The 22,511-nt window shown below is 44.7% G+C and overlaps 1 protein-coding gene across 3 annotated transcripts; it reads left to right on the top strand.

Annotated features, from left to right (window-relative positions):
* Nucleotides 1-1,540: 1,540 nt before the first annotated feature.
* Nucleotides 1,541-22,425, top strand: CFAP52 (cilia and flagella associated protein 52). Of its 3 annotated transcripts, XM_080367196.1 has the most exons (14): nt 1,541-2,132; nt 3,370-3,569; nt 4,310-4,446; nt 5,076-5,204; nt 6,227-6,326; nt 6,790-6,906; nt 13,906-14,006; nt 14,963-15,133; nt 17,007-17,155; nt 17,815-17,960; nt 20,088-20,239; nt 20,866-20,968; nt 21,137-21,248; nt 22,060-22,425. In XM_080367196.1, exons 1-14 carry the CDS (start codon nt 1,631-1,633, stop codon nt 22,233-22,235), a joined length of 2,295 nt encoding a protein of 764 aa, XP_080223322.1. In that variant the 5' UTR covers nt 1,541-1,630; the 3' UTR covers nt 22,236-22,425. The 3 variants fall into 3 exon arrangements, with proteins under 3 accessions (XP_080223322.1, XP_080223323.1, XP_080223324.1); XM_080367197.1 differs by lacking the exon at nt 5,076-5,204; XM_080367198.1 differs by lacking the exon at nt 21,137-21,248 and having other exon boundaries at nt 22,060-22,220.
* Nucleotides 22,426-22,511: the final 86 nt, after the last annotated feature.

The following is a 22,511-nucleotide window of genomic DNA, read 5'->3' as shown; positions in this document are numbered from 1 at the left end:
GTGAAAACATATGAGCCTTAACCAGTGGGCCCTGACTCCCTGGGGTCAGGACAATGGGAGATGTGCCATTTTAAAACATGAAACGTGAATGTAGTTCAGTCAGACAAGGCAACCCTCGCAGGAGGCTTGTAGACCATAGAGATATTCTGGCTGCCGGATGAGAACATCTCCCACATCCAAATATACTTTCCGCTTGTGGTTTTATCACTCACATATTCCACTTCTTGAGCTATTCAGAGCAGGAGCTATCGTTGGCTTGGTGCCTGCTTCCAGTGATGGCAAGATGACTCGGGCAGGAGCAGATGATGACAACAAGCTCAGACAAAACCAGCCATGTGGCAGACCTAGGAGTTACTTAGAGCCTTCAAAGGGTATCCATGTAAGATGAGGAGGTGAGATGCAGCCTTTCATGCCCCTGTGCCTGGCCTTTGCCCACAGAGCTCAAGTGAAAAAACCCCACAGAATTACTCTTTCCCTTCAGTTTAAAAAGTCTGCTTGGGTGTCCTCAGTATGTATTTCTGTGATCATGTCCTGGACATTCTCCCTGGCTGAAAGCTTCCCATGGGTTTCCCTCTCCCTTCCCAAGTGGCTGTTTCACCTTTCCACCCAGAGATGTACAGGATGCAGGAGACGCTTGGAAATGCACAGCCCATCATTAGCCGCCCAGCCTGACCTCGCAGCAGCCTTCAGAGCATCTCCTTGCAAAGAGCAAGCGCGCCCCACGTACTGCACTGAGGCACCGGAGGCTGGGTACGCGCGGTGCGGGTGCTGCTGACGCGGTGGCTGGGCCCGCGAGCGCCTTCAGGCCATCGGCGCTGGGTACCGGCACGTAGTGAGCGCCTTTGGGGCACATAGTGAGCATCTTTGGGGCACATAGTGATCACCTTTGGGGCACGTAGCGAGCATCTTTGGGGCACGTAGCGAGCATCTTTGGGGCACGTAGTAAGCATCTTTGGGGGACATAGGGATCACCTTTGGGGCACGTAGTGAGCATCTTTGGGGCACGTAGCGAGCATCTTTGGGGCACATAGGGAGCATCTTTGGGGGACATAGGGATCACCTTTGGGGCACGTAGTGAGCATCTTTGGGGCACGTAGTGAGCGGCTTTGGGGCACATAGGGAGCATCTTTGGGGCACGTAGCGAGCGCCTTTGGGGCACGTAACGAGCATCTTTGGGGCACGTAGTGAGCGCCTTTGGGACACGTAGCGAGCATCTTTGGGGCACATGGTGAGCATCTTTGGGGCACATAGTGAGCATCTTTGGGGCAAGTAGCAAGCACCTTTGGGGCGCATAGCGAGCGCCTTTGGGGCATGTAGCGAGTATCTTTGGGCTGTCAGCACTAGGCACCAGCACATAGTGAGCACCTTTGGGGCGCATAGCGAGTGCCTTTGGGGCATCGGTGCTGGGCACTGGCACTATGCACCTGCCGCAGCCCAGCGCCACAGCCAACGCCAGCTGCGGGCCATGTTCCCTGCCTGCCCCTGACAGGCGCCTTCGCCATGTCTGAGAGGGACGCCACACTCCGTCCTTCTCACACTCGATTCCGTTACTGAATAAAGTTTGAAACTCTTGGAGAATAAAGAGAAAGAAGCCCCTGAAACCACGCAGGGGAAGCAGAGGGAGCATGTAATGGGGTATAATGAGATCTTCCACGTGTCGTGCCCACAGCGGGGCCAGCGCAGAGCCGGCCGCCCCCCGAGGGCTCTCGGTGCGGGTGGGAGCGGGCGGAGCGGGCCGGAGGCCGGCGGAGGGCAGCACCGGGACCCGGGGCGGCAGCCCGGCCTTCCCCCCTCGGCGTCCCCGACCGTGCGGGCCTGCACCCGGGCCCGGGGCGCCGCGCCTCAGCAGTGGTGGTCACCAGCTGCCGCCAGGCCAAGCCAAGCCCAGACCCGGCACCAAGGGCCTTCCCGCCTCACGGCGCCCGGGCCCGGTAGCGGGCAGCCGCCGGCCGGCACGGAGGCGCGGGAAGCGCCCGGGGGCGGGAGGCGGCCGTCCCATAGCGCCCCCTGGCGGGCGGGCGGCGCGGCAGGGCGCAGGCGCGGTTACCCTGGCGCCGCGGCCCCGCGCCGGGCGATGGCGGCGAAGGCGGGAGCGGGCGGGCTGGAGCTGCGGGCGGCTATCGGCTTCAACGGTACTGCGGCCGGGGGCGTCGGGGGGCACCGGTCGTGCGGGGGCTGGGACACCTGAGGCGGGCCTGGGGGCACTGTGGGGGTCTGGGGCCACTAGGGGGCCTGGGGGCACTGTGAGGTGGTCTTGGGTGCACTGGGGGGCCTGGGGGTACTGGGGGGGCCTGGGGGCACTGTGAGGTGGACCTGGGGGCACTGGGGGGCCTGGGGGCACTTTGAGGGCCTGGGGGCACTGGGGGGCCTGGGGGCACTGTGAGGTGGGCCTGGGGGCACTGGGGGGCCTGGGGGCACTGGGGGGCCTGGGGGCACTGTGAGGTGGGCCTGGGGGCACTGGGGGGCCTGGGGGCACTGGGGGGCCTGGGGGCACTGTGAGGTGGACCTGGGGGCACTGGGGGGCCTGGGGGCACTGGGAGGGCCTGGGGACACTGAGGTGGGCCTGGGGGCACTGGGGGGGCCTGGGGCACTGGGAGGGCACATGCTGCCAGCACACAGGCTGAGGGGAGGCCATGGGGCAGCCGTGGGTTCCAGCTGGGGCCATGGTGCTGTGGGGTGGGCGGGGGGCAGTGGGTGCGTGGGGTCCCTCCTGCTCCCCTCGCCCCCTCCCCCTTCTCCCCATGCCGGACATCCGAGACACATGCAAAGTGAAGAGCAGGGAAAGTTTGACAGAACAGCAGGATTTCAGTGGTTTTTCTCCAGTTACCCAGCTGACCGGAATGAGAAGAGTTTCATCTCAAAATAAAACCAACTCAAGTTGCCCAAAATACTGGTGTAACACCCTGTGACTCGTGGCAGGGGCTGGGGTGTCTCTGGCCAGCTGCCTCCTTGGGAAATGGGTGGGTTTGCGCTCTCTTGGGGCAGGTCACACGATATGGGCAGGTGAGGGTGCTCCTGGAGAGCACCGAGCTGGTGGCCCCACCACTGGGCCACCCAGGCCTGCTGGGAGCTGTGGGCAGCACAGCACCATCCCAGCTGCGTCAAGGTGACCCTTGGCTTTCCACAGGGTTGTTCCGCTGCACGGCTTTGGGGGTGACTGGGAAGCTCTTGGTGTTGCTCTTCTTGTGAGATAAGCCCTGGGGAACAAGCCGTCCCCCCTCAGGGAGTGTGATAGGCACGGGCAGCGGCGTGGAGATGTTGGGGAGCGCCCAGCCTGCTCTGGGGACCACGTGCTTGAGGAGGGGAGAGTTTGCCTGCAGCCCCAGAGCTGTTAACAGCCAGCAGCCCTCTCACTCCTTTCTCTTGCAGGGCATGTACCCTGTGGCCTCATCTGCCACCCTGATAAGGAGCATGTTCTCTATCCCCTGGGATGTACTGTAGTTATTCAAGACCTGGGCAGTAAGAAACAGACTTTCTTGCACGGCCACACCAATAATGTTTCCTGCATCGTCGTATCCAGGAATGGAGTGTATGTTGCTTCTGGACAAGTCACTTACATGGGCTTCAAGGTAGATGATGCTCTATTTTTAACTGTGTAGTATTGACCAAGGAAACTGGAGTTGGCTCACCAGAGGTGGGAACACGTTTCATTTATTTTTTCTTTCGTTGGAAGACAAATGCCTATAGTGGGAGGATGTTGCAGAGAATGGGAAATTGTGACTAGTCCATTGCTGGATGTGCCTTTATGTTTTTGTAAAGTATTAAGCGTTCCCCTAGGATTGGGATAACTAGATTTAGGCATCCCTTAACTCAGGTCCTTCTTATCCAGTGTTGTGTGCATGTGGCAGCCTAAATCTTGTTAGATGTTAATTAATAAAGAAGTTGTATTTAAAGTTGTACCTGAGTTCCAGAGCTGCTTAGGGCTTTTGACAGGTACCTACCTGCATTTTTAGACCTTTGAAGTTCTTTATGGTTAAATTTTTCCCTATTTGAAAAGACCTTGAGACACCTGAATAGAATCAAGCATTTAGCACTTTCAGTATTTTAAAATCTAAGTCAAATACCCAGTGTCTCAGGGTACGTTTTGATTCTGAAACAAAGTGAAGCTACTCAACCAGTAAGCTGGAATAATGCTTTTTACAGCAGCTAATCTGAAGTATTTTTGTGTCTTTGGAGCCCTGGGCTGGATAGAAGCTAACCTTGGGCTGGGCTCCTTCTAACAGCTTTCCTGCCAGAGAAAGTTTTTATGCCTAATGCTCTGTGTTATATCTAATGCTCTGGCTTTGACCCCTTCTGCTTTGCACCACAGGCAGACATCATTCTATGGGATTTCCAGAGGAAGGAGTTACTTGCTCGGCTGTCACTTCATAAGGGTAGAATTGAAGGACTAGCGTTTTCTCCAAACAGCCTTTATCTCGTGTCACTGGGAGGCCAGGACGATGGCAGGTAACGATTTCTGCTTCTCAGCACACAATTTCTGACAAGTTGTAGGGCATCGAAGAATGCTCTTAGGGAGTGCTTGCTCCTCCCTCTTCTGGCAGTCTGATTCTTTACCCTGCTTGATGTCTTTCCTCAATAATCCAGATCTGTCTGATGGGAAGCTGGGTGGATACTGCAGGCAGAGCACAGGGTACAGGGAAAGATGAAGGGAGCAACTAATTCTTAAGCTGCTGTCATCGCCCAGAAGCCTTATGGAGCCTGCACAGTTACCTGGCTTAATGCCCTGAAGAAGTATAGATTTCACTGAGAGCTTACTTTGACACATAGATAAGTAAGAGTTAAATAAAAAGTTATTTAAAATCAGATTTTACGAGTGGCCTAAGGTATCATTTACATCTTGCATAACAGAAGGAATCCAGTAGCAACATATACTCTTGCTTTGGGAACAGGGGACATAAACTGCAATTCCATACATTTGTGATAAGGCTTTTCTTGGGTAAAATCTCTGCAGAAGGACTTTCCTTGTGTACCCTGGTGGGAACAGACTGCAGGAAAATAGTTTTTGTCTTGCTTTTGTTTTTAAGTAATGTAATGTTAAAAGGCAAAGCTATTTAAAGCCCCTCCTTCTCCTGCAGCGTGGTTGTGTGGCACATTGATAAGAGAGAGGCTATCTGCGGGAGCCCTGCCTCGGCACGGAGCGCGGGGAACACAACCATCGTGGTGTGCTCCAGCTGCAGAGACGAGGTGTTTGTTACTGCTGGAAAGTAAGGTTTTATTTAGATGAAAGAACCCATCGACCTATTTCCTTTTACAAAGAGCCTTTACTTCAATACAAGGAAATTTAAGCAACTGTGTGCTTGTGTTTTTTCTTTTTGCTCTGAATGGACCCATGAATATCCATCAGCTTGTCCCTTTAAGGCATTTCTGCTTGTTCTACATATAACAATATGTTTTCAAAGCAGCACACAGGGACCTGCATGCGTCACTTCTGTTCCTGATAGCAGGATTTTGTACTCAGCATTCCCCATGCAGTGTTTAAAATATTTAGTTGCCAGTGTTTACACAAGAAAAGCAGTCAGTGAGTGGCTCTGAACAATGGTTAATTAATGTAGAAACAATGATATCTTGCCAGTCATGGGATCATCTCCTGTCCGCACCAGATGTGAGGTGCAATTGGTCACTGGCTTGTAACAAAAGTTGGTACAAAAAGTCACATTTCTTATGGATTTGTGGCAGCTCCCATGTATCTAGTCTGGCATTTAAACATTTTGAGGACCTGCAACTCCGTTTAAATCAGGGAAGGCTTCAGATGCTCTTGGCTGCACTTGCACTTATGAGTGCTGGCCTTTGCAATTTTAACACTTTGTTCAAGGTAAGGGCAGCTGTGTATAAAGGTTTTATATTGGCTCCGATGATGTCAATTTAATTGTGCTGGAAAATAGCTGAAAGTGTCCCGTACCATTCATTTCCCATTCTAGGAACTAAGATTTCCACAGTGCATGTCTCTTTGAGAAATGAAGTGTCAATGTTGTTACATGCTCTTCCATAATCCTTGTATATATTTTGCTGAACCTTTAAGATTTTTGATTTACCTGGAAAAAGCTACCATAAGAGACAGCAGAAAATACAAGAGACTTAACTTCTGGCGCCTCTGATATTATTCTTTTCCTCCTTATTAAAAATTCAGAATAATGTAGCCTTGTAAAGGCTTTTAAATTCTCTAGTAGTGAAGAACTTGGATGTTTCTGCATATATGAAATTGATCCCACTATATTCGTTCTTGTAGTGGGACCATTCGAGTATGGGAACTGGATCTGGCAAATAGGAAAATCCGACCGACTGAATGCCAGACAGGGCAACTGAGAAGAGTGAGCACATGTGTTAAGGTAAGTTTCAGCCAAAATGATTTGGCTAAACTAAGAAACTCTCTACAGCCTAGAGAGAAACCACGAACATATATAGTAATGCTAGAAATGCCAATTGCAACTGCATGATGGCAGTGAAGTTACTAAGTGTTGGCTCATGGCAGATGGTCTCCCACAGTTTCTTTATGCTGAGAAAGTGTTATGAATGCTTCTGAAGAGAAGCAGCATGTGTTTTAGTCACAGGCTCTAGCACCCAGAGAATCCCACTTTTGATTCAAAATATTATCTGGGAGTTGGTTAGAAAGTGTCTTTCATTCAGCAGTGTTATGGATCTTTGTGACAGGATGAAAACATTGGCTGTACCCCCTCAGATTAAATCTTGGCAATGCACTGAAATAAAGCTATTTATGCAGCCTAGTGCTATGCTTGGGACAAGTGTCTTACTATCTGGACTGTGATCTCTTTTTTTAATGCTTTCCTATAGATGACAGGTGATGATAATTATTTTTATGTTGGTACATCAAGTGGGGATGTCCTGAAAGTGAATACAAACAACAGGCTGATGACTGACTATGGGCCACAGAAGGAAAAGTTTAGCTCGGTGAGTAGCAGCTCTGTGAGTCTAATTTTTTCCTTGTCCTCCTCTTTGTAAGTAACTGTAAGTAGGGCAACCTGCAGGAGAACCATTACAAAGCTGATTCACAGACTAACTCTTTTTCTGTGCTGTTAGGTCTTGGTGAGTGTCTCAAGCTTGATCCTGAAGTCTTGAGACTGTTAGCTTGGCTTTGTTCAGTGTCATTTGCCTAAGAATTTGGGGGTTACCTGAATCTCATGTATCATCCCACAGACTCTTTCTTATACTAAATCTGGTAAAAGTCATAAAAAGTGGGGAAAAAGTCTAACGATGGAGTAGTTAGTGAGCTGGGTCTTTTTTTAGGGAGACATTGACAGAGAACATTACTAGAAAGACTGGTAGAAGTGCTCATTTGAGAGGCTTTCCCACACTTACTGCTATAAGGTCCTGTAGTCAAAGCTTACAGATTTGTTAAATTGCCTGGGCTGAATTTTTCTAACTGTTTGCCACAGGAAGAGTATTTTGGAACAACTTCAAAATGCAACAACTGCTCTTAAAAAAAACCCCAACCCCCTAGATTTTTGTGTGTGTTCCACGTACCATTCCTCCCCCTTCCTTTCAGGAAGTTGCTGTTTTGAAATTCTGATTCTGCCCCTCATGAGGCAGAGGTTTGACTGGAAAAGGTAATACAGATAGAGCTTATTATAATGTATATGCGCAACTGGGACAAAACAGGGTTGCACAAGGTACAATCATTCTATTGCTTTTTAACTTCTGAGTGCTTGATCATAACCCCGAAGTTCTTTTAACTGAGCTTTTTTTGTCTATAATTGGGACTCATGGGTCTTAATATGAGGATCCTGAGACTGGAGTATCTCCCCAAAAAGGAGCTTTTGGCCTTTCATTGTACAGTAATTCTTCATGCAGGGAGATGTAATGATAAACAATCAGCACCAACTACTACACTTGTTCTTGATTTCTTTTTATTTGTTGCTATAAAAAACTTGGTGTAGCTTCTTGAGTTACACCCAGTGGAGGGAGTGATACCTAAGGAATTTAAACGCTTCTTTTACATTCAACCTTATGCAAGAAAATTTTATTTTGCATTGTAAAACTAAACGCCTGTCATAAGATGCTGGAGTTTCTTTATGACAAGGGTGGCAAGGCACTGGCACAGGTTGCCCAGAGAGGTGGTGGATGCTCCATCCCTGGAAACATTCAAGGTCAGGCTGGACGGGTCCCTGAGCACCCTGATTGAGTTGAAGATGTCCCTGCTCGTGGCAGGCAGTTGGACTAGATGGGCTTTAAAGGTACCTTCCAACTCAAACCATTCTACGATTCAGTGGTTCTCTTAACATCCATAAAAATCAGTGAGCAGCAGGGGAAACAATGCAGATGAAAGTACCAAATGTAACATTAGGCATGCCATGGGGGAGCTGTCCTACAAAGAAGCAGATCTTGTTTAAGAGCAAACACAAGACTAACAAGAATGGTAAGAAAAATTCAGCAGTCAGCCTCAAAGAAAAAGCTACTCTGGACTTGTTCCTCTAAACCTCCTGAACTTTGCTTGTACCGACACATGTAGCTACAAACCATATACGTGCCCATTCAAAATGTAGTGTTTCTTGCATTACAAATGTATGCCCATTTCTCTGGGATAACTTGGAGCCTCTGAATTCTTTGAAATATATTTCAATTTTTATCTACTCCAGAAGGTTGGAGAAGTTATTACTCATTTTTCCCACTTGCATTATAAGAATGTAAGTAATTTAATTCTGTGTACATATTAAGTGACAAGAACATACGTGTTTTCTTTTCCTGATGGAAATCATAAGTTTGCTGAAGGTGCATACTCTTGTGGCTATACCTGTACTGTCTGCTGTTAGGCTGGTCTTCCAGCAGTCATCCTGCAGGGTTTTGCTTCCACATAGGACCCACGTCCTGGCTGATCTCTGCTGTCTTTTATGCCAAGGTCTTGATGATTGAATATCACCTCCCCTTTTAAATGCTTGCATGCTTTGAGGAGTCCTGCATCTAGCAGTATGTGTACCTTGACTGGAGTACCTGATTGAAGCCACACGAGGTCCTGAGCTCCCTTGCCTTCAGGGGTGAGGGAAAGGTGCCAAATGCAATTGAAACAAAAATTTACAAAAAATACACTTCTGACACCACTGCTAAAGAAGCGGTCAAATACGGTCATTAGCAGGATGCTGTGCAGTCTGGGGGTTGAAAGAGGGCCTAGGGCCTCTTAAAGAAAATCAGAGGCTCAAAGCCTGACCACAGTCCAATCTGTACTGTGAGGGGTTTTATCATAAGGCAAATCCATTGGAACCGCTGTTTGTGGCAAAGGCCTTTGAAGCATCGTGAGCTTCAGCTAACATTGCTTCTGGTAGTGAAAAGCTGTAGAGAAACAGGACCTTTGGCTATGCAAGAGACTGACCAGATGCTAGGGAGAAGAGAAGATCCAGAAGTGGATCTTGTCACAGCTGCCTGCCAGCCTTGTGGATGAGACCTGAGCTGGTAGGCATTAATCTGACCTAAACTTCATTAGTGTTGTAATGGAGCTACTTAAGATACTCCAGTGAGCATTTTGGGAGTAGGGAGAGAAAAGGAGACATTCACATTGGGTGGTAATGACAAGTACTCCCTCCAATCTCCTCCTTGATCCTGTTGCTTAAAACTGACATTTCTGTTCAGACAGGCTTTTCAATCAGACATATGTTCAGCCCTATCACTCCTTCTCCTCTTGCTTTCTTCCTCTCTGCTCTCTTCCCTCCCTCTTACCAATATAGTTTCCAAATGCCTGAAATGGGAAATTCATCAGAGCAAACCTGTATTATTGCAGTCTGCAAGAAGGTACTGGTAGATTTTTATCTCCGGCTACTGTCAGATTCACTTTCATACTTTCCATTTCTCCCACTCTGGCTCCATACTGTGATTCCCTTTCCACCCACCCGTTGCACATCTCTGCATACAAATAATACCTTGTCACTAGACTGTCAACAAGTCCTCACTGAACACACGTAGGATCTAATGTTTTATGGCAGAAATTTCCAATTGTAGCATAGCCTTCAACGCCAGAAGAGGTATTTTGCAGATGTTTTTTCAAGTCAAACCACAGCATTTATCAAAACAAAAGTATTTACATCCTTGTTTCTACACAATTTGATACACCGTATTGCTAACCCTGGGAGAATTGTTGATTTCTATTTTCCTCCCTGCTGCAGAGCTGTGTGTATTTCACGAGACATCTTTTGTCTCTTTCTTGAAAATGTACCGTGTGTTAGTACCTGGAACGAAAGTTCTCTGCTCTCTAGCCGTGCAAAGCAGAGGTGCGGTGCAGCTTGCCTCGGTAGTGAGCCGTGCTGTTTAAGGTAGGCACGATGGCACCAAAGCAGGGCTTTTGGGGCATGCACTGCCTTTCCTAACCCAGCATATCCCCGGTCCCTGGCGGGGGGGCTGGCTGTACAGCCTGCAGTGGTGGAACTGCCCTGGCCTCCTCCCTGTGGAACAGTTTTCACCACTTTGTTGCAATTCTGTCTGAAAAGATGCATATTCATGAACAAACATTATCCTCTCTCTCGGAAAAACCTTGTTCATCAGTCATACCGGGGCATTATGAGCCAGTGGCATACCATGCAACTCTAAACCTGGAATCCACAGCCAGCCCACGATGAGCATATCTTTAAAGAAAGAATTTAGGCATTGCTTGGGTGAGGAGAAGATGTTTATTGAAAACAAGTTTGGTCAACCTTAAAGGAACTTTGCCTTTAGATATATAAGAAAGTGTTTATTATGTAGACATGATCTGAAGATTTCTTTGTTTCTGTTTTGAAGAGGAGTGGCAGAATAGTTTACTGGTATGATGAAGCAACTTGTTTTCCGTCTACATGGAATTAAGTTTAAGTGCATTTCTGTAACGTCTATAAATACTGGAATAAACAGCGGAATTAATTTTTATCCCCGTTGCAGGCTTGAGGCACCCGTTCAGATGCAAAGTGGAATGTATGATTGCAAATACATTTTTAGACATAGTTGGACTGATTTGCATTGTAAAACAAAACAAAACATACAAATATTTAAAGGAGGTGCGCTGGAAGAGTTCACAGGGAACTCAAGAACTTCACAAGAGATCAGAATGGGATAAAGAGCAAATATCCCTGCAGGGAAGGGAATGGGCAGGCTGGATTTTGGCTGTTATGTTTATTTATAATCATACTTCAAAGCAGTGGTTTCTTTTTGTAAGAAGTAAATAATGAATGGTGATATTTTTAACCTCCTACATTAGACTCTGCATTTCGTCTACAAGAAGTCTGGCAGCATGTAGAACTAAAGTATTCATTGCATTGTTAATGTGAACTGCTTGACTCCATGAATAAAAAGTGCAGCTTATAAAGCTGTTGGTTTACTCATAGTGATTCAAAGAACAGACTGGACAAGAAAGAAACACAATTATCAGGTTAGGGTTGAAATCAAACTGTTGATTTTGAGAGCCTGGCCACTGTAAGGTTGGGAGTAGGGGGGTGTCTGTCTTACTAGTACCTGCTTCCCTCTCAAATTGAAGAACTGAAGAAAATACCTCAGAAAAAGCAAAGCAGTCTTGGCAGTGCTGCAAAAAAATTTATTAGCAAGTAGCAGGGAGCTGTAATCAGATAAACTATGTAGTCCTAGGTTTGATTTCTAATACCACCACCTGCCATAATGCTAAACACAAAGGGCATTTGAGGTGGAAGTCTTTTACAGGAAAAATGGCAAAACAGTAGATCAAAAGACAGTTCATGGGCCTGTGATAACAGAGGACTCGCAAAATGCTGCCAACACCTCATAGGAAATTTTTTAAAACATTGTTCAGAAACAGTTCTGTCTGTGGATCGTATTTCTAATTGAAAAGAATCCCTTTCTTCTTGTGCGTTTGCTAAGAATATTTGCATGAAAGCTGGCTTCCTGCCTGGTAGTGTTGTGATAGTATGGCATAAAATCCTCTCTGGAGGTTGTGTTTATCACAGTGATCAGTCCTGATACTACAGGAGACTGGATGTGCTACTGGTTGAGAAAGACTAATGAAGAAATCCAGTGCAATTACATTACAAATCAGGAAAAAATTTTCAATTTTTTTTTCTGCAATCCAGATTTATTTGATTCTGTAGTTAAATAGTCCTTAAGCTGATGTGTAGGTAGATGCAAGGCTGCTTGTAATGACAGCACTGGAATGCTGTTATGTATACTGGTTATTTCTTCTTTTCCTTCAAAGAGTTTAAGCAAGACTTTAAAAACAATCAATTGCCTCTGGTTGTTGGATAATCAAAGTAATTTTTCCAAATTCATCAGAACTTGTCTGTGGCTTTTGCAACATGCTTTCCAGGTCTTAATAGCTCAAATGTCCATTTTGGTTTTTTTTCCTTCTTCACTTCCTCTCTTACCTTCTTTAGACCTTCAGTCCTTTCCACACAGAAGATCAATGCTTTCTGGCTTTCATTCTTTTAAACACTCTGAAAGTATTTAATCCTGAAAATTTACTGGGGTTAGGTGAGATTAATGCTTGAAAAGAACAGGAATGCTGGGTGGTGCTGCTTAGATGTCAAACTTTTATCATAAAGTGCTGACACTTGTATTTGGTAAAAAATCACAAGCCAAGCACATGACAGTGATTTCTTCCTAAAGAATAAATGCAGAATTATTCTGATTTGCCTCTTGGTTGTTATTCTTGAGAATTCACTTCATCATTTCGCAACACTAAATGCTAGAGGTGTTTTCTTTTTCCCAGAAAAAAACTCCACCAAACAGAAGTTGTTGTTTTCACATAATGGCTCTATGAGCTCGGACTTCAAGAAAAAAAAAAATCTAATATTGTGAAACTGCTGGTACTATCACAACAGTTGGCAGTACTGCTAATTAACCTAGGTAGTGCAAATGTTGCTGGGGTCTATATTGCAACTTGAAATGTCAAGCTCAACAGATTCCTTGCAGGTCATGGGGAGCCTGGAGCTGCTACCAGCTGGCCTGTGCCTTTTGTATGTACTTGCTTCGTGACAGAGCTTAGTTTTCAGTCCAAGTTTTGATGGCATAAAGCTCCTTTATTTCCTTCTTTTTTTCCCTTTTGATTTCACTCGTGTATGTACCCTCAAGCTAGTAGGGATGTTTTTCTGAGTAAGAATACCAGGATTTAACCCCACAGAATAGTTTCACCCCCCTTGCAGCCTGTTTTGGGATCTCTCAGGTTTTCAAGAATTACTCTGTTGTCTTGTGTAGAGAAGAGTAATATTACTTCACAGGTGGCAGAATGGAAGTAGGGACTGACTCTTATACTTGAAATCTTGTGGCAAGGCTAAGGACTGGTTTTGTTTGCAGGTTTTGTTTGGCTTCTTTGCTGTAGTCTGGTACTTTATCTGTGGAAAACCATTTCTCCTTTTTCTAATGGCTGGCCTCCTGTTGATCTACTCATCTTAGTAAATAGTGAAACCCATGTTGATAATTTTCAAAGCTTTTCCGTGACAAATGTGGTTTGTTACTAATAGGTAGGAGATGGGACTGCATCTTTCAGACAGGGTGAGAGGCCTGGGAAGCAGGTCTGACCTAAAATCAGCTGTAGGAAAGGACACTTAGGCTGAGTTGCATCCTCTGTTGTCTCCGTGTGTGACAGACAAAGAACTAGTGGAAGGAAAAACAGAGGCACTAATCCAAAATGTGTGTGTGTGTGGTGTTGCTTACTGGAATGAGCTAAGATTATGTAGGCTCATATGTGGTCCCAGCTGCTCTGAAGGATCCACAATGATGCTATTTACTTGCTCCTCATATTGTAGTAGTTCATATATACCTGTAATTAATAACTGTTTTTCACCCTTCTCCCTCTGTAGAGTCACTCTTTAGCCTAGGGCAGTCAAAGAATGCTGATAAAGCCATATCTGAGTGTTGTAAGAACCACCGTTGGGAACATGATGGGGACTGTTGTGCTATTCAGCATGGCTGCAGCAATAAAAGGAGCCTCTGCCTCCATCCAATTGTGGTTTTAATCCTGTTTTCTCCTAGGGAGTCACAGCTTTGCTTTTTCTGAAGACAGGAGATATAATAGTCGGCACCGGAGGAGGGATTGTAGCTCACTGTAAAGGCTCAAACTACAAAGTAATGAAGTGAGTTTGCAGATGGGAGATTCAGGAGGGTAGAGGTGACACTTCCCCCAGAGGGTTACAGTATAAAACCCAATAATTTCTACATAAAGGCATAACCCAAATAAATCTCAGTTTTTCAGTCCTGCAGACAAAATAGACAGTGTGGTTCCAGCCTAATGAAGTTGAAGCAGACTGAAAATTACTGCGTGCATTTGCACAGAAGTGAATTGCCCTACTACTTGTTAATTTGAAATGACCGTTGTTTCCTTTTGGGCATTAGGAGTCAGATCCTAAATTGATGCAAAGTGAGACAGGTCCATTCAAGTCAGTAAAATCATGCTCATTTATGCCAGCTGAGAAAGAATAGTATTTGCTGTCTAAAAAAAGGGTTTGTTGGAGGACATGGGGTTGCAAAGGAGGGCTCCGCTAATTTTATAGGCACATATCTGGAAGTGCTGGAGTATGTGCAAGGGTTTTTTTCTGCATACAGAATAGCCGCAGGTGCCATTTCCCCTTATGTGATTTGAAAATTGGGCTTGCAGCTGTTCATTTTGCATTGTTTAAGTAGCCAACTTAAGCATACAGTTCCGCAATGTAAAATTTAAACTGTTCTCAGAAGATCTAAACTGTCTGGAAATCTTCTTGAATATGGGATATTGAAGTGCACTTGAGCAAGAATATCAACAAAGATGCTGTTACCTTAGGCCCTGGTCCAGAAAACAAAGTCTCCAAAGTATTGCCTTTGCATGCCCTGGCAGAGTAGCAGGTGGGACAGGCAAGATCATCTGAAGTATTAACATGTGGCTGGGAATGAAAAGTTAGTCCTGACCACGTTCTTTCACGTTGATATCGCAGCCGAATGTGCTGCTTTTTGGGGAAACAGGGAAGTCGAGACTAGAGGAAGTCGGGGAAAAGGGAAACTGGAAACTAGTACATCAAGGTCAATGTCAGGCCAAACCTCTGCTTTCTCTTAACAGGAAAATTCAAGTTCAAGGTGCTGTCACTTCCCTGACATGTAGAGATCAGGATCACCAGTTCTTTGTAGGGACAAATGCATGCCAGATTTATCAAATCAATTACACTGCATTTAAAGAGGAGCTGATTGCTGCCTGTCATAGCGAAGCTGTCCACGACATTGTTTTTCCTGTGTAAGTATAACTGGCTGGGATGCTTTTGGCCAGCAAAGAAGTTTGAGTAAGCTGCAAGTAAGGTCAGAATACCTATGTACACACCTTTTACCCAACAGGAACCCAAAGCCTGTTAGCATCTTTACAGGATGATTTATACTGTAACCTACCACTGAAATGCAAGGGTGACAATGAGCGCTGCTCGAAGGCAGAAGGCAGCAGTTCAATTTGAGAGTTGGAAAAATCACTGATCAACAGAAAGAATTCTAAATAAAAAGAAACAGTTATTTATGTTTGGGTAATGGCAGAAATGGCAACCTCCCCCTTTTCTCCAAGGGCTGGTGCTGTGAGACTTGGGTCTCTTAGTCTGCCAGCAGTGTAAATACTGAAAGTCTGCTCTTGTGTATCCTGTCGCAGCTAGAATTTGTAGAGGTGTCTCCTTTACTACCCACCTGTAACATCAGCTGAAACCTGACTAAAAAATAGAGCTGTTTAAAGAGGCTTTTTGGGTCTCTCAGCCTCACTTAGATTTTCATGTTTGACAATATGGCGTGTTATATTAAATTCTAGGCTTGTGACGAGAGATGCTGGGTATTCCAGTGTGTCTTCTGTCTGCTTTTGTCTCATGGACAGCCAACATTCCCTCTGCCTGTATTGCAGGATCGTGACACTTTATTTAAAAAAAACAAAAACAACACACAATGGATTGGTTGTTTCCTCTCCAAATAGAGAACGGGAGGTTGATCCCAATTAAAGTTTTTATTTTTGCCATGTTGTTACTGCATCGATTCTTGATGCAGCACAAAGGATCAAATCTTACCAGGGTACAGCAAAGTGCACAATGCAAGATGCCCTCCTGTCTGTTTGTCACCAGCCTGAAAAATCCACATCCTTGTAATTTAATGAGTAAATCATTAGAGCTTAGGGTAATTCTGACGCTGATATACCTGACTGGTGCATTCGTGTCACAGAGGTATCTGGATGAGCTGAATTTAGTGCTGATTGTAAGGACTACAGGACTGCATTCTTGCATGTATGTTTAAACTTTTCATCTGTTCACTGCTTTTGAACAGAGCATGTCGCTGACTGGGAAATACAGGCTTAATTTCCCCGTTCTGGCTTATTTTAGAATACTTGAATTACTGATGTTACCGTGCTTTATAAAGCACCCGTGCAAGCTGGGCTTGAAAGGGGCCACACTTTTGTTGTGCCAGGTTCTCTCTGTTCTGGTTCATCTTGCTGGGCGCTGATGGTGATGTTGAACAAAAGCTTGTGGTACCTTTCTAGATTTCACTTTCTGTCATATCCCTAGGATGTATGGTTTAGAGCTTATTTCAAAGCATTCAGTCCCATAGCTTTTGAAATGCTGCAGGTCTTTTTTTATTCAAACATGTACAACAAGTATATTACAAACAGGCTTTTGCTGTCGTTTTTATTGCCTTCAGCAATGTTGAATAGAAATCATCCAGTAAGCAAGATAAAAAACGACATCTTTACAATATGAGGCTGCTGTGGGTCCATGATGTTAAATCTGGGCAGTGAGCACCTCTACACCCTCTTTTGTGTCTCTTATATACAACACATAACATTGTTTAGAGATTGAATATGGGAAATAAATGTCACAACTTCCAAAAAGTAGAAAGAATCATTTTAGTTTCTCTTTAAATGTTCCTTAAAATGAATCTTTCAGTAGGAACCAGGCCAGAGGAATTTTATGTGAGAAAAGTGATCCTACAAAAAAGGCCTTTGTCTTAACCATGGTGATCCCTATTAGGAAGATTACAGTTGCACGCTAGAAGCAGCTGAGCTTTGAAGAATAATTTAATATCTGACAAAAGAAAGAAGCATTTTCTGTATGCCCCTCCTCATTATCTCTTATCTCTGAATTTTCCAGGGGAGCTTCTGACTTGTTTGCTACCTGCTCCAAAAACGATATTCGAGTGTGGTACACCCCAGAAAACAGGGAGCTCCTACGAATCGTCATCCCCAACGTGACCTGCCATGCTGTAGATTTTATGAGGGATGGCAAGAGCATCATTTCAGGTAACTTGTCAGTCCAGACTCATGTCTTCAAGTATTGCCAAATGTAATAAACATCCATATGTTAGAATGAAGAGAGGATTAAATTGGGAATGGGTTTAATATCAGTTCATTGCTTGACTCAAAGGCCTCTTTGCTTGCAGCTGGTCCGATACAGCTGGCTCGCAGCCACCAGTATCCTGGTGCTGTAGTTACAGTGTACATGGAAGGCAAAGTTTGTAGAGCTTGCTTTGGATGTGAATTCCAGCAATTCAGCATGTAGTCTTGTTCAAAAGACCTAATTCTAAAATATTAACCTGTTGTATGCAACAGCTTAACCTGTGAAGTATGCAAAGCAGCTTTTGCATAAAGCTGCCACCCATTACCATATGCAAATTGCTTACACAGGAACTCCTGCAGTCCTAGAGCAGCGATGCAGTCCCCCCATTGTTACCAAATCAATTTGTCCATAGCCAGAATCAAAAAGGAATTAAATATTAATAGTTTATTTGGGACTATAGGTCTCATCTACAGTGCAGTGGTTTCCACATGTATACTGATGATCTAACAGGGTGGGCCTTATACAGGAACTTAATAAAAATGGCTCATTTGGAAAGGAAAGTGAGACAATAATATGAGGAGAGTCTGTGTGCCTGGGTAATCTGTTTCTTTATATTCATCAGCTTGGAATGATGGGAAAATCCGTGCCTTCATGCCAGAGACTGGACGGCCAATGTATGTGATTAACAATGCCCATAGCTTGGGAGTGACAGCAATTGCTGCTACAAGTGACTGTAAACGGATCATTAGTGGAGGAGGAGAAGGGCAGGTAATTTTTTGCTTAAAAAACCCAGAGCAGCTTTGTGCTTTCCATCACAGGGCCTGCCCATCGTCTGTAACTGCTTAGTCAGAAAGCGAGCTATTCTTAGCTTTCGCTTGTGCAAAGGACCGAGTTCGAAAATACTGTCTTGATATATGCAAATCTCTTGTTCTCAGAGGACACAATGTAAAACAATGCCCCTATTTCTTCTGGCATGGTAGTCTTGGAAATTCTTCTAATGCAGAATATGCTCTTAATCCTTTTTGTTCATTTGTCTTTCCCCTATATTTGGCTTATCTGCATTAGTCATTGTTTGCAAGCCTCCATCTAACTGCTCTAGCACAGATTTTATTTCTGTCATTGCTCCGGACGTCCTGGTACTGTCCTGATTGACCTGTATGAATTCATTTAGTAGCACAAAGTTCACTTGATATTGCTATAGCGTTTATGGGGGAACTTCCTAGTTTTCTGGGATGGTTCTGTCTGCTTTAGGTGATGGTGTTAATAAAAGACTTTAATAATAACTCCATTTCTAATACAGTTATGGAAACATTCCAATACAAATAACAGTAAATATCAGAAAACATGTTGTAGGCATTATACCTGTGCAGTTCAACAGTATTCTTCCAGCCATACAAAACAAACACCACGTACTTTGGCTATTTCATACACTTCATATACAGTCTGTAAAAGTGACACTCCTAATGTTTAAGTAATTTAAATGCAGGGGTGTTATTTATATTAAAAATAAATAATTGGAAGGCTCATGTTCAGGTTTTTGTCTTGTTTCGGACTTCCTCTCTGCAGTCTGGTGAGCACTCAGAACAAGACATTTAATTGTGCGTGGATTCCTGACTGTGATTTAACTGCTCTGTACTTTGTTTGTGTACCCTGAAAGTGTTCCGTGTGCCCCGCTGGAGATGGCATGGGAAGTCTTGAAGAGTGAAAAATTGAACTTAGGTCTTCCAAATCTCAGGCTAATGTCCTAACCATTGAACCATCTTTCTGAATCGTTCTGCACCTCAGCTCTCCTGTAGAGCAGTAACAGCAGCACTGCCTTGTCTTGCTGCATAAAGACATTAGAGATGATGAGCCACTTCAGCCCTTCACTGATAAACGAACAGTTAAGTATTTTGGATGATTAGCGCTAAAGGATGCAGAAGACAGAGGACCTAGATTCTGTTCTGTTATCAGCACATGCAGAATGGCACAAGCTCTGGTTAGTTCCATCTCTGAATTGAAAAAGGCAGCTGAGACAGAATTAAAGCTAAAGGTTGGTTAACTAGAAATGAGAACTGCAGGGGAGCACCTGCAGTATTCATTCAGAACACAAAAAAGGTGTTCTGAAATGCTAATGGTTCTGTCAAGATCAGTCATCTGGAAGCTGTGACTTTCAGGGTTACTTAAGGGTTCTGGGTACTCTGATCATTTAGCAAGTGGGAATTGGACATCCAGATCCAGTCAGCATCAGACTTGAGAACATGGAAGGTCAGCTCTCTGCTTTTGATGTCAGTGTCTAAATTTCTAAGTTTTCACTAGGTTTTGACATTAGGGGAATGTATAAGCGAATAGACACCATGCAGTTTGGCACTAGTGGGACAGTAGATGCAAGGTGTGAAGGATCAAGTCCTCAAAGCAGAAAGATTTTTGCTGTTACCACCACTGGGAAAAGAGGTGCTTTCAGGCACATATTTCACGTCAAAGATTTGAGGAGCTGTTCTGTATTTACTTACTGCCATTATGTGTAGCACAAATAGCAGGTAGCTTTTTTATATTCCATTTCAGAAGCCTTGCTCTTTGATCTTTAAAGCACCGCTGGAGCTATATCATGGACTAGATATTTTTTCCTGATTAAGAGATGAGTAAACTGAAACATGGGAGAGTGGGAACTTGGCAAAAACAAAGTCTGGGTTTAATGGTCAGGAATTCCTGAACCAAGTGGATTACACTCTCAAGAATTCAGTTCTGGTTTACGAGTCAGCTGTGTGAATAACCTACAGGAAAATAGAGACAGTCTGTTGAGATTGAGTTGCTGTATGTGTTATAAGAAAGAAGGAGTTCAGGAAAGCCTTAGGCATCCCTGAGCTCATTCAGGACCAGGTGGTACAAGAGCAGATGCTTGTTGCTGATTTTCAGGTGAGCGTCTGGGAGATTGGTGAAAGGACTCACAAACTGGGAGAAGTTCTGAAGGTGCATGTGTCTGCTGTGTCCTGCATTAAGGTTAAGAAGGACGACCGAGAGTGTGTCACAGCCAGCCTGGATGGAACATGCATCATCTGGGATTTAGTGTAAGGAGACAGATAAGTATTGCAAGGCATTTAAGAGTACTGGTAATGTCTCTGTTGGGTCACTGTGCCCTATTTGGGATACCGCATTATGAGGAGGAGGGAAAAAAGAGCATTAAGAAACAGAAATTACTAGAAGGAACAATCAAATCAGGAAATGCAGAACCTCCCGATGCTAGAAACTACTCAGAAAAGTTTAGACAAACATTTGTCTCAAGTTGTTTTCTTTCACTGGATCCTGCATTGCCAAGGGGATGGAGCAGGTGATTTCCTAAGTTTCCCACTAGCTCCATTTTCCAAGCACTTCATGATTCTTGTCAAGGTATTGCAGATCTGCAGACCTTCTGTGTTGTGGTAAAGATAAGGAAGTTTTTCCATAGTGAATAGCACCCAGAAAGCATTCTGGATTAAAAAAAATCATTTTTTATGGCAGCAGATCAAAAGTCTTAGAAGGCAGCTGTGATGGGGAACTAAATTGATGACCTTTCATGAAACCCTGAACTCAGACCAATACCTGAAAAATATCTACATGGAGAGATCTGATGTACAGCAGAGGCAGGAATAATTCAGGCAGTCAAAGTCTGGATTTTGACCCTATCATTTTATCCTGTTTTGGGGATGTTTTGCAGGCGTTTTATAAGAAGACAAATGATTCTAGCCAACACATTGTTCAAATGTGTGTGTTACCATCCTGAAGAGTACCAGATAATCACCAGTGGAACAGACAGAAGGGTAAGCTAAGCTAAACGGCAGGTATTATGTTTGCAGCAATTCCAAAACACTAAGTCTGGCACTAGTTACATGGTAAAACTCCTGTACAGCCACAGAAGGCTGTGTTACGGAGCAGTACTGAAGTCTGTGTGCTGCTCATGCACAGCTGAGCCCTCCTTTGCTCTCTAGATTAGATACTGGGAAGTGTTTGATGGCTCTGCAATCAGAGAAGTGGAAGGGTCTGTATCAGGTTCCATCAATGGAATGGACATCACATCAGATGGGGCATACTTTGTCACAGGTGAGTGGCTGGATAAAACTAGAAAAGAGGAGGTCATTTTAAGACCAGGAAAAAAGAGGCAATGAACCAAGGATCTCAGTAAAGAAAGAAAAACTAAAAGAAGGGGTCAGCTAAAGGGGAAAATAAAACTAGTAACTGAAGAAAAATACTTAGAAAAAGGCTGTGGTTCAGACTTGGAAGATACTATGGTTCAGTCTTGCAAGATGTAATGTAAAGGTGAAGACAAGGTTCAGGCATCTCTAGGGGAGTACAGGGTTTCATCTTGCCCTGTTCCTCATTTAGTTCAGTGGTGTGCACCATGCACTTGAATGATTTCTTCCAAGTGTCCTACTCCAAAAGCCTGGCAGTCTCCGTCAGTTTACACGTGGGCATGACTTCAGGCTTCATCCAGCCTCAGGCTCACATGTTTCCCACCGTTGTGACATCTCTTCTGGGAGCCTAGCACTAGCGCAGAGGAGCCATGGTATTGCGTGTACTGATTATAGTTAAAAACCACGGTTTTGGTGTCAGCACCAGTTCTTTTAGATTAATCTGGTAAGTGGGTGCTGGTTCAGAGCATTTTGAAGGCCCCTCCATATGATTGGTCCCAATTGCTGGCCATAGCTCGCTGGGATCTGCTGGTGTAGGTCCTGTGCACTGTGCTCACAGACTCTACTTCAGCTGAAAAGTAGTTTTTGCTGTAATGCCAAGACAATGTACCCCACCCTTCCTAAATCAAATTGATCCCTAAGTATTCCCTTGCCTGTGATCTGGGAACAGAAGGCGGCAGAGCTCCGTGTAACTGTTTGTTCTTCCTTTGTGCCCAATGCAGGAGGTGATGACCATCTGGTGAAACTGTGGGACTATAACGAGGGTGCAGTGACTCATGTTGGAGCGGGCCATAGCGGCCACATCACCCGTCTCAAGATCTGCCCCGAGAACAAGTACATTGTGAGTGTGAGTGCAGATGGTGCCATCTTCCTCTGGAAATTCCCAGACTTGCATTAACAGCTGGCACAGGAACTCCTAGACTGTTGCTTCCTCGGCCAGTCCTAGTGATCCTTTTCTTTTACAGTTGAGGTTGCTTTAAAGCATTTATTCTATTAGAAGAGTTACTATTTTTATACTTTCTGGTATGCATTTACCAGATCCTTCAGCTATCCTTTCTAGCACTGAATAAATAGGTCTGATTTTTTCAGGGGGGCTAAGAATTTGTTGTTACTTTTAGATTGGTGTGAAAGGGTTCGTCACTTCTGAAAATCATCTTGGCTGTTGTTGTAACGC

The sequence above is a fragment of the Falco punctatus genome, assembly GCF_963210335.1.
Source record: "Falco punctatus genome assembly, chromosome: 1".
NCBI lineage: Eukaryota > Metazoa > Chordata > Aves > Falconiformes > Falconidae > Falco > Falco punctatus.
This window is presented reverse-complemented; position numbering and strand designations above follow the sequence as displayed.

Coding starts and splice junctions, on each gene's coding strand:
- CFAP52 (XM_080367196.1), top strand. CDS start 1,631: ATGGGGTATAATGAGATCTTCCACGTGTCGTGCCCACAGCGGGGCCAG. Junction 2,133..3,369: donor GGCGGCTATCGGCTTCAACG/GTACTGCGGCCG, acceptor TTTCTCTTGCAG/GGCATGTACCCTGTGGCCTC. Junction 3,570..4,309: donor TCACTTACATGGGCTTCAAG/GTAGATGATGCT, acceptor TTTGCACCACAG/GCAGACATCATTCTATGGGA.